Source organism: Grampus griseus (genome assembly GCF_964374135.1).
Source record: "Grampus griseus genome assembly, chromosome: 15".
NCBI lineage: Eukaryota > Metazoa > Chordata > Mammalia > Artiodactyla > Delphinidae > Grampus > Grampus griseus.
Window position 1 is genome coordinate 21,075,455 of NC_139009.1, and position 13,366 is coordinate 21,088,820.

The following is a 13,366-nucleotide window of genomic DNA, read 5'->3' on the forward strand; positions in this document are numbered from 1 at the left end:
AATCAAGAAACAGAACACTTCCATCACCCTAAAAGTTCGCTCAGGCTCGCTTTTATTCAGTCCCTTCCCCCACACCAGTTCCTGGCAACCGCTTACCTGATTTTTATTCCTATAATTTTGCCTTTTCCAGAATGTTGTGTAAGTGGAATCACAGTATTTAACTTGCATTTGACTTTTTTCATTCAGTGTAATGCTTTTGTGATCCATCCATGTTACTGCATGTGTCAGTAATATGTTCTTTTTTATTGCTGAGTAATAGTTCTATTATGTGGATGTACCTTTGTTTATCCATTCACCAGCTGATTGACACTGGGGTTGTTGCCAGGTTTTAGCTGTCATGAATAAAGCTGCTCTAAACATTCATTAACAGGTATTTGTGGACAGAGGTTTTCATTTCTCTCAGTTAAAAATATGTAGGAGTGGGACCTCATTTTAATTACTTTATGAAGGAGGTATTCTCCCCACTTACAGGTCAAAGAAATTGTACATTTTGGGCAACATGATAAATACAGCCTGCTTCTAGGAGATATTTCCTTATTGGGAGAAGTGGACATACAGTGTCTTAGAAATATAGTTGACTCTTCAACAACTTGGAGACTAGGGGTACCCACCCTCCTCACAGTTTAAAATCCCTGTATAATTAACTTATAGTTGGCCCTCTGTATCTGTGGTTCCACATTCGTGGATTTCACCACCTGTGGATCGTGTGGTACTGTAGTATTTACGATTGAAAAAAATTCCTGTATACATGGACCTATGCAGTTCAAACCCGTGTTGTTCAAGGGTCAAAGGTACTATTTCTGATGGATGGGTGACAGCAGCTCTAATCCACCTGTCTAATGGGAGAGTTTAAAAAGAATTAACCTTCTTTTTTCCTTGCAGTTACAGAGGAAAGCCGTGAAGAGCCAGCATTCCAGAATTTTATGCAAGAATCAATGGCACAGTACTGGAAGAGAAACAACAAATAGTTTCTAAAGTCCAAAATTTTGGAACTCTGTGTGAAGGGACTATCCTTATCTCTGATTGGGGGCTACTATAAAGGACAATTTTGTTCAGGATAGCAGTTTCTCTTACTAGTGAAATCTCCTGACTCAGATGAAGCCAGGGATAGAATACATTTGGACCTGGCAGGTAGATGCTGATTCCCCTTGGCATTTTCCTTGGATTTATGCAAGGAAGGATATTCTGGTTTTGGATGCTCATATCCCTTCAAGCCTAAAACTGCAAGTTTTATCATTTGAACGCACATACTTTTGCTGCTGCTGGACAGAACAGAGAGAGAACTTAGTGGGCTGTATCTGTAGCCTCTACTTCTCCAGCATCTTGCCTTTGAACCTGCACCACGAGTTCCCCTCCTTTTAGCAGAAAGAGAGGGGGAAACAGGAGCTTGTCCAGAGCTTGGCACTGGAGTCTCCTTGGCAATCAATCAATCTTGGTATGAAATGTGCCTCAGACTGGGTAGCTTATTGTAGAACACCAGGTTCATTGAAGAAAGTGGGCAAAACATTGTTAACGAATAAGAATTCTACTTTAGATGGTGACTTGGATAAAGAGTTTTTAATTTTAACTTTGTTGTAAGCCTGCCTGTCATAATTTCAAATAAGAAAATTATCACAAATAGTCACTGCAGTTCAGAAGAGAGGTTTAAAGCCACATGTTGTTTACTAAAGTTCCATGTACGTACCACACCTAGTAACCAGGTACAAAGCCAGGCCCTGTTTGTACTGTACTTTAACTTAATGCAGTGTATCCTTAGTGATTTACTCAAAGTCCACAGATTTGGGTCAGTTGCACATTCCATATATAACAGCCCTGGTAAGGGTTTGCTTTGCCTCCACATTCTTCACAGTATCTTATAACATTATACATTTCTCTTAAGAAATTTTATCCCTGCCTAACCTGTATTCCAGATCAGTGGTTCTCAAAGTGTGGTCTCTGGACCAGAAGCAGCAGCATCATCTGGGAAGTTACTAAAAATGGGACATTCAAGCCCTATATCAGAAACTGGGGGGGTGTGGGGCCTAGCAGTCCGTTTTACTAAGGCCTCCAGGGGATTCTGATGCATGCTAAGTTCAGAACAATATTCTAACTCAAACAGCCTATGACGTAATTCTAGGCCAGGTGAATCTCAGATATCAATGTGCTTATCACCTGCTTTATCAGAGTACCCCAACCTTGACCATCTGGTGCCTATTCTCCAATCTAACATTCTAAAAATAAATAAAAGTGTTTCGCTTTACATGAAGTATTAATTTCAGTATTCTGTAACTAATGGAAACCACTGGTCTAAAAACTTGAACCTGTTCTTTGAGAGGAAACCATTTGCACGGCAAAACTCTGAACATACCTGATTTTTTCCCTTAGTGCCTTTGTATACTTTTTACTTAAAGAGGAACTTGTCTGGCCTATGCTATAAGCTCCATAAGGGCAGAGACAGTCTTACTCATCTGTGTATCCCTTGCAGAGGACCCAGTACATAATAGGTACTCAACAAATGTTTGCTAAGTGAATGAATTAAATACTAGGTGGCTAATTTATGGAAACTGACCACCTGATGTGTACTTTCATCAATAAATAAGCAAAAATAAAGCTAAGCCTGGAACAGGAAGGGTTTAGATAAATGTGCCAAGGATGTACAATTAGCAAACTTATAAATGATCTGGTAACAGTTTAAATTATAACCTCATTTTGTTGCTATTGCATTCATATTTATTCTCAGTGCTGGATATTTAAGGCACTCAATGATGTGGGCCTTGATTTCTGGTCTCCACTAAAGGAGTGCTCTAACTTTCACAAGACTTGTATTCTGCACCCCCAAACCAAACTTCAGCAGTATTTAACATGCACACATTTGCTAATTACTCCTGATTATTCCAGTGCTACATCATTTACTTAATAAATACTGGTTGAGACTATCAGATGCCAAGCAGGGCAGGTACTGCTATGGATGAGTAACAGCAGTAAAGTTGTTCAAGACACGATGTAAAGCAGAAAGGTGCATACTGTTATCCTTTTGGCGGCTGCCCATCCAGTAGAAACACAATGTGCAGACGGAATTCTGGCAAAGGAATGGACTGTTCTCTGATGGCCAAGCAGATGCAACAAATGAAATAGGCACAAGCCTGTCCTTGGACAGGTCCTGTTTGCTTCATTCACAAAGGAGAAAAATGAAAGGAGCAACCAAAAAGTGTACATGGTGAAAATATAAAAAAAATCTGAATGGAAATAAAAAAATAAAGATGGTGGAAATACATGGAATAAGTCTAGAGCAGAAGAAAATATGTGGCTGAGATAGTAGAGGGCTGTATGAAAAAGCAAAAAGCCTGTTTACCACAGACCACTCTGACTTCATAGGCGACCTCATGGGCAGCAAAAACAGTTTGAAAACAAGACTACTGATAGATAAGCTATGCAATGTTTAGCTATTTCCTATTAGGTATTAGCACTGGATTCCCAAGGACTTCGACCAAAAATGAAGCAAGTTAAAAAAAAATTGACATCTGATACCAGCATATATTTACTTGTGAGTCTATTCAAGCACAGCTTTGAGGCTTAACAACATCTCCATCTTCATAATATCTCTGCAAGGTAGGTAAAAGCAGTATGATTCTTCTCAGTTGTGCAAGAGAAACAGCTCTAGAGAAGCTAAGTCACTTGTCTAGTCACACAGTAGATGTCAGGGACAGTGCTTTGGTCTCTGGATTACCATCCCAGTGTCATGATGTCTGTGAAAGGTAGCTTGGTTGTTGTGGAAAACTACAAAAACTGGATGCAAAAGGAAAAAGCAGACTTATTTGGTTAAATCCAGTTCCACTGATATCAGGAAAATCCACTGTTTAAGAATAAAAGTCAAATCACTGTTTATGGAAACGAATTAGAATACATCAAGGTTTTCTGTTGGGTCTTGTAGGTCTGGAGAGAAACTCTCCCTCTTTGCCTTATATTTTCCTCATCCTCTTTTTACAGCGCTGGTTGAAAACAGGGGAGGACCCCATGAGGCTGTCAGTGGAGTGGGAGCCGTAGCTGCTGTCTGAGTCATCAGGGCTCTGGGGGATACCAGCTTCACTCATGCCTGACATGGGCTCCTCGAACACATCGCTGCCCAGCACGCCATGCCCAGAGACGTTGCCTTCTTCACTCTCTTGCGGCTCCATTTTCACGTGGGCCAAGTTCCAAAGAAGTGAAGCATTTACTTCTGTACCTGGGAATGGAAGAAGAATGTAGAACTAACTAGCAGTAAGAAAGGCTGGAACAGGGCTTCCCTGTTCCATGGTGGCACAGTGGTTAAGAATCCTCCTGCCAGGGCAGGGGACACGGGTTTGAGCCCTGGTCCGGGAAGATCCCACATGCCACGGAGCAACTGAGCCCGTGCGCCACAACTACTGAGCCTGTGCTCTAGAGCCCATGCTCTGCAACGAGAAGCCGCTGCAATGAGAAGCCCACACACCACAACAAAGAGTAGCCCCCTGCTCGCCGCAACTAGAGAAAGCCTGTGCACAGCAACGAAGACCCAACACAGCCAAAAATAAATAAATAAATAAAATAAATTTGTTTAAAAAAATCTATTAAAAAAAAAAAAAGGCTGAAACAAAGTAGGAGACATGCACCACCCAGGGCCAACTGATGACCTTTGAGGTCAGTTTTCACTCTGATTCTCTACTTGGCTGGAGAATATGGTGGTTATTCTCTGCTCAAACAGTTATCAACTCTAAATATCTTCTTTTCCACTTCCTCACCCTCCTTTACCCCAGCTCATCCACCTCCATTTCCCCTAAACCAGGGAAGTAAAACTATGCTCGTGGAAAGATTCATGGTTCAAAGGCAGGCACAACCATGGGCTCTTAGTCAGGTGTTACATTGGCCTGTCCTTTTATGGGGCTGTCTTGTTTTCCTGCCTTGTGTTTGGGTCCCTGGTCCTCTCTCACATTATGAAAAGTTAATGACCAGTACGAAATGCTGGCAGCTGTTCCCAGACTGCTGAAAAGAGACATGACCCCTACATCTGCAACAATTTCTTTTTGGCTCTCCTGCCTCTGTGTCTTCTAGCAACACTGTTCTGTGGTTATTACGTCTTCCATGGTGAAAGGCTCTCTGCCCAAAACTTTAAAAAATGTGGCCTAATTCTGTTTAGGCTACACTGAAGGACTGGCTATTTGCATCATTTGTGCATTGATGACATGACAATTTATATTTGTAAAGAACTGAGCGTCTAGACTAATTTGCAATCTAACTGACTTAGGGATCAAGTCATCTGGTTCTGAAGGTAATCACAGGGTCTATCTGGAAGAAGAGGCCAGCTGCCTGTAACTGGGTTGCCCTATTTCAATTCCTTTCAGTTCCAACTTGTTGGGGGGTACTTTAGCAAGGAACCCCAACTATTCAAACATCCCTGAGCAATTAACATTACTCCATCTATCTGGAAGTTGCCTTAATCAATTCAGTACAAGCAGCAGGAAAGACCAGAATACAGAGGACAGGAGGCCATCTGCCCACCCAGCTGGGTCAGCTGAATTAACTCTGCTAATCACTTATTGCATCTACATCCTAACTAGAAATAATTTTGAAGAATGTCTGTAAAGCTCTGCTAGTCCTTTCTTCCTTAATTACAAAGAGAATGTTGGTATCTGTAGATCAGTGAAGCTATATTCGTTTTCAGACTTTCCATTCTCCTGCCCATCCCCACTTTTGTTCTTCCATCTCCAGAGTTTGAATCCAAAACGCAAGAAGTACTGAGACTGGCAGATCTCCCAGAATCAAAATGGGTAAGTTGTTTTCTCTTACTTGAAGCCTGTGGTGAAGCCTCGACCTCCAGGTTAGATGGGAAGCGTTCACTCTGAGCCCCAAGGACTCCCATGGGCAGTGACTGGTCTCCAGAAGCAAGGTCAGCCTCCAGTTCCTCACTGACAGGGAAGGTGATGTCGCTCACAGGTTCCTCCTTGATCTTTACAGGTTTAGTGTCCTCTGTGGCCTTCTCAGGATTGACAATCCTTTCGTACTCTTCAGAGAGCTGCTTACTAATCTGTTGGCAAGCAAGAGTCAATTTTCCAAGTTAAAAGCAAGTTGGATAGTCAGCTTGTGGCATCCACGGAAAAGCCAACAGAATATGAATATGCATAAAACATCACTGCCAAAGGAAGGAATGTGAGTTTGAAATTCGTAAATGACAGAGACATGTAAAGAATATCTGTTTAGCAGAGAATGTGTATGTCATTAATTAAAAGGTACATAAAGGTGAAAAATATTTAGACTATTATACCAGAACTGGGACAAAAGATCACATTTTTAGCTATAAAAATTAAGATTGACATAGGTACCACAGGTGGATGATGAACACTGTAGGAAATCTGGGTCGCTTAGCAAAGACAACTGGGTGTTAAGAATTCCTTACCATATTTTAGATTTGGGGAAACCGAAACAGTGAACAAAATGCCTCAGGCCACAAGGGTTGAAGAGCTCAGATATTTCTGTTTCTAACCAAAAATGGTGTCTCCCCCACCACACTCCACCCTTGGGCAGCATCACCTCACTCTGTTTTGTTTCTTTCTCATAGCACTTAACGCCATCTGAAATTATTTTGATTATTATTTGTTTACTTGTTTTTGTTTCCCTCTCAACAAGAGTGCAAGCTCAAGGAACTTGTTAACTGCTGAATCTCATAGTGCCTGACTCACAATAGGCACTCAATAAATATTCGTTGAATAAAAGCATGCTAACCACATGCTATAATTTCACTGACTAAAGGAGACCCCTGAGTCTGGCCACGTCAGTGATGAGGCCAGTGGAACACAGCCAGGGCCGAAGAGGAAAGCAGGGTAAGTCCACTCTGTTCCAAGACCCTGTACTCTGCACCCTAGAGCAAGTGTTAGGGATCCTGCTGGACACCCCTAGATTACACATCTTTACCCACTTCTCCTCAGGGTCCTCTCACCTGCAGCATGTAACTGTGATAGTCCTTGATGCGGTGCTGCCAGAACTTCTGGAGGGAGAGCACGCTGCCAATGCCCACTTCATGGAAAACCTGCTCCATCACGTCGGGGAAGGGAGTCTGCCCCAGCCGGGCCTCCTGATCCACAGCAAAGCGCAGCAACTTGGTGAACTTAAGACAATACTCGTGTGCCACATCAGTTAGGGTCTCCAGGACACTTTCGTTAGCACACTCAAAGCCTGAGTGGGCTAGGATTGTGGCCACTGCCTGGTAGAGGAGCTGCCGGCAGGAGTGCCAGCTGAGTTCAGTCACAGGTTCCCCTTTTCCACTGAAAGCGGAGACATGCTAGTGTTATTAGTGCTCTTGCAAAGGGGTGACCTGTCCTGTCTCCCTAGGAAATTTACAATCCCAATCAAACCACCGGCTCAGCTTTCCAGGGGAATTCTAGGCAGGTTACATAGCCCAGTGCCATCTTGTTGCTGTCAGGGCATGTCTCAACAACCCACAGTCATATCCCTGTGCTGCTCCAATTACATAAAGTTTGAACAGGCAATAGATGCCTGTAGTAAACAGTATAAAAGGGTATCTAGTGAAAAGGAAGTTTCCTTCTCCTTATAGCAACTGCTGGATTTTGATCACTTTTAGGATATGATTAATTTTAAGAGTATAGCTCAGATACTGCTCAGTGGTGCTCTATTTCACCAGAACATAGGTTCCTCACATGCTGGGCAATATATGGACTTCTAGAAATTCACAGTCGCAATTAGGAGATTCTTATTTAACTACAACAGACCATTTGTAAAGCTGGGAAAGGAACTCAATTTTATAAAAGCAATTTAAAACATATATAGCTTACAAAGCATTTTTATCCTGTTTTATGCTGTGAAGTGGGTAGGGGTCCATATTTCTTCATATTCCTATCCGGCAGGTGAAGAAAATGAAGTTCAGAGGGGCTGACTTGCCAAAAGATTTTGGGTATTATTAAGTGATAGAGCTTCTGCCTTTAGATCCCATGTTCTTAATAATACACTGTTTTGCGCCTAATCACTATGACAAAGATCCTAATCTTTCCCAAACAAAATAAAAAACCTCAAAAAACTGTCTGGTCTCCTAAAAATAACTTTTAATGAGCTCCTAACAATTTACCCACTCTCCCGAAATTTCCTATCTTCTGCCTCCCTCTGACAAAGTAAATAGATAAAAAAAAGATAGGGTACAGAAAATTACTTTTCCCTGGTCCATACTTGGCATGCGTCACCCTGTGCTTGCTGTACAGAGTGCCTGAGGAGCTGCACACCCATGCTGCTGTTATCTGCTCAGTAGCAACTACTGTAATTCACATAATAATTGGAACATAAGAAAACCAACTGCCTAATAACTTTTCATTCACTGTTTGCATCATCGTTTCCCATGGCCAGTCTCTCTGGACCAAAAGCTAAAGGCTTCAGAAGTGCCTAATAAACAGAGCTAAATCAGTATTGCTTTGCTTAATATGTGGACCCATTTCAAAGGAACATAATTCTTCCCGTACCCCCATAGCTGATGCAAATTATTTTTGTACGCCATTTCTTAAATATGTATAAAACAAACTACGTTTAAACTTCTGATGTTCACAGAATCTTCCTAACAATTAAAATTAGAAAATTGTCACAAAAGTACAAATTCTAAATAATAGCATCAATTTAATATGAAGGACAATATTATTTTGTTAAAGGTAAATTGCTCTCAAAATGTAAACTTGGTACTGATTCCCATAGAGTAAGTGTGTTGAAGTTAGGCACATCTATACTAACACGGGGCAAGCATGTAACGACACAGTTCTCCCTCCCTTTTTCACTATTCCAATGTCTTCAGAGCCTTTGATTAGACAATACACCATGACATTTTCTGGCCTTCATCTGGCCCAACTGCAAGCCTTACTTAACAAGTCTATTTCTGTTCTTTTCTCATTAGTTTGGGACAATTAAAATAGTAGCAACTATTATCATCAATAGGCAGATGCACTAAGTGATATACAATATTACTTATGTAGTATTTTTGCCAACATTTCATTTGAATCTAATCTTGAGGAAATAATCAGCAAATCCAGTCTGATTTGGGAGAGCCTACAAGTGACCTAAACTCTTAAAAAAGATTAATATCATGTATTATAAAAGGGGGAAGCTATTCTGGCTTAAAAGACACTAAAGAGGCAGAGAAAGACAAATACTGTATGATATCATTTTTATGTGGAATCTAAAACAAACTAGTGAATATAACAGAAAAGAAATAGACTCACAGATATAGAGAACAAACTAGTGGTTACCAGGGGGGGAGAGCGAAGAGGGGCGGGGCAAGATAGGAGAAGGGGATGAAGAGGTATAAACTACTATGTATCAAATAAATAAGCTACAAGGATATCTTGTACAGCAAAGAGAATATAGCCAATATTTTATAATAACTTTAAAAGGAGTATAATCTATAAAAATATTGAATCATGATGTTGTACATCTAAAACTAATATAGTATTGTATATCAACTATACCTCAAAAAAAAAAAAAAGACACTGAAGAGGTATAACAACCAAATGCAATGTGTGAATCTTTGTTAGGTCCAGGACTGGGAACAAACATACCTACAAAAGATATTTTGGAGACAACTGGAGAAATCTGAATACAGACATATTAAATGATAGTATTTAATTAGTGTTCATTTACTTTGACGTGATAATGGTTATTGGGATTGTGTAGGAAATTTCCTTATTCTTAGGATAAGTTGAAGAATTTAGGGGTGAAAGAATGCTGAAGAATTTAGGGGTGATATATTGCAATGTCTGCAACTTTAAAATATTTGGCAAAAAAGGTCTTATGTGTATATGTATATATATATGTTTGTATATTTGTGTGTAAATGTGTGTATATACACTTACACATACGTGACAGAGAGAAAGTAAATGTGGCAAAATGTTAACAATTGGTGAATCCAGGTGAAGGGTATTTGGGTGTGTGTCATACTATTATTTAAACTTTTCTATAGGTCTGACAAAGTTCAAAATGAAAAGGAAAAAGTAATTATTTGGCACCAAATGCAAACTTTCACACTGAAACCTAGTAGTAGCCCTAGGTTATAAGGCAGTCATTCAGAGGACCTGGAGCAGGGCTTCTCAAATTGAAATATACTTATGAACATTCTGGAGGTCTTGTTAAAATGAAAATTCTGATTCAGCAGGTCTGCATTTCTAACAAGCTCCCAGGTGATGTTGATGTTGCTGATCTTGGACCGGATTTTGAGTAGCAAGGATCAAGAACATTTTTCTATTATTATTTCTTAAAGTATGTTATCAAAATGAAAATACAAAATTAAAAATTCTTGTATAGAACTTGGAGATTCCTAATAGTATGAGAATAAGTCCATGAATCTCATTTTAAGGGCACTGAGCTAAACCCATATTATACCTTTTAATGAAACAGAAGGACTAGACTCTGAGGACTATGTGACCATGGCCTATTTTACAAACTAGTGTAGTACTTACTCCTAGTAAAGTGCTTGGCACATATTAGGCACTCCATAAATATTTGCTGCATCAGAAAATAAAAAAATAACAGACTCTGGATTCGGAAGATCAGGGTTCAAGTCCTAGACTTCCCACTAATTACCTGAGCAACTTTGGCCAAGGCAATTACTCTCATCCTCAGTTTCCTCCTGGAAATGTGATTACCTGCTTAACACAGTTGTTGGGAAGATTTTTTGAGAAAAGTAAGATATAGCAAAGCCTTGCCTTACCGATAAAAGTCACTCTCTGGGTCACTGTGCCGGATGTGGAATGGGGCGCTGGGATTCTTACAATCTAAAGGAAGGAGGTCATCAGGAAGAGGAGGTGACCCAGGGCAGGACGGAAGAGGCTCACTCTCTTCGGTCTTTACACCTTCTGTCTGTTGCTGGTTCTGGGCCTGAGCTGTGGCAATGAGGTTACGCAGACGTCGGTTGTGCTGGATCAGCTGAATGGTGTGGATGGTGAGGCTGCATGGCTCTGAGGGGATATCCAACATAGTGGGGGGCTTGGGCTTGTTGGCTGAGGGTTGGTGCAGGGGTGGGTCATGGACTTCTACCAGTCGGAACTCCCGAGGGAGCAAGTCAAAGGAACTTCTGTTGGTCTGGCTTGATGAGATTGGTATCTCTCCCCAGTATCTCAACATTTTGGAATAAGAAAGGAAGAGCTTTCAAGTTAAATATAGATGATATCCGAAAAGCAGTGTTTTAAAATCTCTAGCAACTGCAGGTTATGGGCTTCTGTAGTGAAAAATATGAAGTCTAGCCAGTTATTTACATAAAAAGTAGGCAGTTCAAGACCACTTAGAAAAATGTCAGTGTCAGCAACACTGTAGGACCAAGGATGTTCTCCCTGAAGAAATTAAGAGAAATATAACTGTTAGATGCCAGTCATCACAATCACACACTAGGACAATTCTTACGGGACTGAACCACAAGGTAGAGTTTGGGTCATCAGTAGATTAATAGCTGCAAGAGTGTCGGGGGCTATAGTGTCCATATTTTCCATCTCACCCTACTAACTCATCACGAGAACTGCCATCATACCCAGTCCTGAACGATTTGCAAGGCAAATACTTCTCAGAGTATCTTGACACATCTGTCCTGGATTAGTAGGAGAAAAGGGAATAGAGTTAAAGATAGGAAAAGGTGGTTCTTTTTTTTTTTTTTTGATGCAGCTTGTAGGATCTTAGTTCCCTCGACCAGGGATAGAACCCAGGCCTGGGTAGTGAAAGTGCCGAGTCCTAACCATTGGACCACCAGGGAATTCCTGAGGTGGTTCTTAATTTGTGAATGCCAGGCATGGGAACCTTTAACTGGTCCTGGTGGAAAAATTTATGAACCACTAACCTAAACGGTCTTATGCATTCAACTTGACGTATACAGGGAAGAATCTGAGATATCTGCTGTCTCCTAACAAATATCCCTTCCTTCAGTCTCTCCTTATATCTAATCTACTCTCTACAGTAATGCTAGAATTAATATTTTAAACTCATTGCCTATTGGAAAAAAGTCAGTCAAAATTTTTTTGGTTTACCATTCAACAACGTTTACAGTCTGGCTTCAACTCACCCTTCCAGATTCATTGCCCATATGTCTCTTCAAATTCAACAAACATTTACCGAATGCCAGGTATCATGTGAAGAGATAAAGACTAATGCAAGATCCTTACCCTGAAGTGAGGGAGAAAAACATAAAAAGGACATTTCAATATTAAAATGTGTGGTAAGAGCTGTTCTAGAGACACAGACCTGGTGCAGTGAGAAAACACAAAGGAGGAACTTCCTGGAGAAAATGATCACTTTAGATCTACCAGTATCAGACTACTCAGGCTGAGAATGCCATGCATTTTCACAGCTTAAAGATGTGATCTCTGCCAGAAATGCCCTGACACCCACCACATCCCTGGCAGACTTGTATTCATTCTTAAGTATGGCTTAAGTCACCACCCTCTATCACCTCCCCAGTACAACTCCCTTCATCATATTCTCACAGCACTTTGCATGTCTCCATCACAGCATTTATCCCTATATTTAAACTAGTACTTATCTCAATTTTATTCTTCCATCTAGCTCTCACAACTGTGATCTTAGTACAGTGAGTGCCTACTACATGCCGGGCTTTGCCTTTACTGTTAATTCCAATCTCCCAACTTCTCTATGAAGTAGATACTATTATTACCCCACTTTGCAGATGTGGAAGCTGAGGCCTACTGTCTTGCCTAATGTCAGAAATGTCTGAGAGGGAAAATCAACACGGCCAGGCTCCAGGGCCTGCACTCTTAACAACTACACTATGCTGCCTCATTAATTGGTTTCGGAAAGAATAAAAGAACAAACGAATAAATGAATGAACCAAGTGACAACAAAAATCGCCCTCTCCCCTAGCTTCACCGAAAGGAGCACGAAGGACAGACACCAAGCACAAGCAATGCCCAAGTCCCTAGGGGGGGCTCCTCCGTCACCGTCAGCAGGCGCAGGCGCCAATCACAGGGTCCTAGGGTCCCCTAATGCTGGGGCAGCCATGACACAGGGACATCTGGACCTGGACCGAGGCAAGGAGGCTCCACTATGGACTGCCACGTCGCAGGTGCGGGGCTGGGCGGCTGTACGATTCCGAGAGGCCCGAGACAAGGGTCGCGTCAGGCCCGGAAAGCTGGTGTGTTGATTAGTGATTCAAGACTGCCGGAAGCGCTTCTTCTCAATCAGGCGCTGCCACAGGAAGTCGTTATAACCCAGTTGCAACCTCTAAAGATGTCCCCATTGCGACAGTACCTCGACCGCCTTTTTGCTTTCCTCTTCTTATAACTTCCCAGGATACTCATTTCTTCACAACGCTGTAGGTCGTGAAGGAGCAACTTTACCGTCGCTGCCAGAGAAGCCGCTGGGGGCTGGGGAGAGGGAGGCGTGGAGA

The 13,366-nt window shown here is 41.4% G+C and overlaps 2 protein-coding genes across 6 annotated transcripts in view; one reads left to right on the top strand and one right to left on the bottom strand.

Moving 5' to 3' along the window:
• The window catches only part of GPN1 (GPN-loop GTPase 1), a gene marked incomplete at its 5' end in the record, with an annotated part of 21,882 nt that extends 17,982 nt beyond the window's left edge, over positions 1-3,900 (top strand). Inside the window, one exon of one of the 2 annotated variants that reach the window (XM_082672404.1) lies at positions 883-3,900. In XM_082672404.1, coding sequence (XP_082528530.1) covers positions 883-968 — 86 coding nt within the window. In that variant the 3' untranslated portion in view covers positions 969-3,900. The remainder of the gene's footprint in view (positions 1-882) is intronic. The other variant, XM_082672405.1, reaches the window with a different exon arrangement.
• On the bottom strand, positions 1,543-13,339 carry SUPT7L (SPT7 like, STAGA complex subunit gamma). Of its 4 annotated transcripts, none has more exons than XM_082672401.1 (6): positions 13,228-13,339; positions 12,026-12,126; positions 10,688-11,306; positions 6,929-7,253; positions 5,782-6,019; positions 1,543-4,201 (listed from the first exon to the last, which is right to left on the bottom strand). In XM_082672401.1, exons 3-6 carry the CDS (start codon positions 11,098-11,100, stop codon positions 3,939-3,941), a joined length of 1,239 nt encoding a protein of 412 aa, XP_082528527.1. In that variant the 5' UTR covers positions 11,101-11,306; positions 12,026-12,126; positions 13,228-13,339; the 3' UTR covers positions 1,543-3,938. The 4 variants fall into 4 exon arrangements, with proteins under 4 accessions (XP_082528527.1, XP_082528526.1, XP_082528528.1 ...); XM_082672400.1 differs by lacking the exon at positions 13,228-13,339 and adding an exon at positions 12,918-13,115; XM_082672402.1 differs by lacking the exons at positions 12,026-12,126; positions 13,228-13,339 and adding an exon at positions 11,501-11,996.
• Between the last annotated feature and the right edge of the window lie 27 nt (positions 13,340-13,366).

Bases quoted from the DNA above. Each gene is read 5' to 3' on its own strand.
- SUPT7L (XM_082672401.1), bottom strand. From the start codon at position 11,100: ATGTTGAGATACTGGGGAGAGATACCAATCTCATCAAGCCAGACCAAC. The intron at 7,254-10,687 runs GTAAGGCAAGGC...CTCCGCTTTCAG, and splicing joins CCAGAGAGTGACTTTTATCG to TGGAAAAGGGGAACCTGTGA. The intron at 4,202-5,781 runs GTAAGAGAAAAC...TTCCATTCCCAG, and splicing joins GGCTTCACCACAGGCTTCAA to GTACAGAAGTAAATGCTTCA.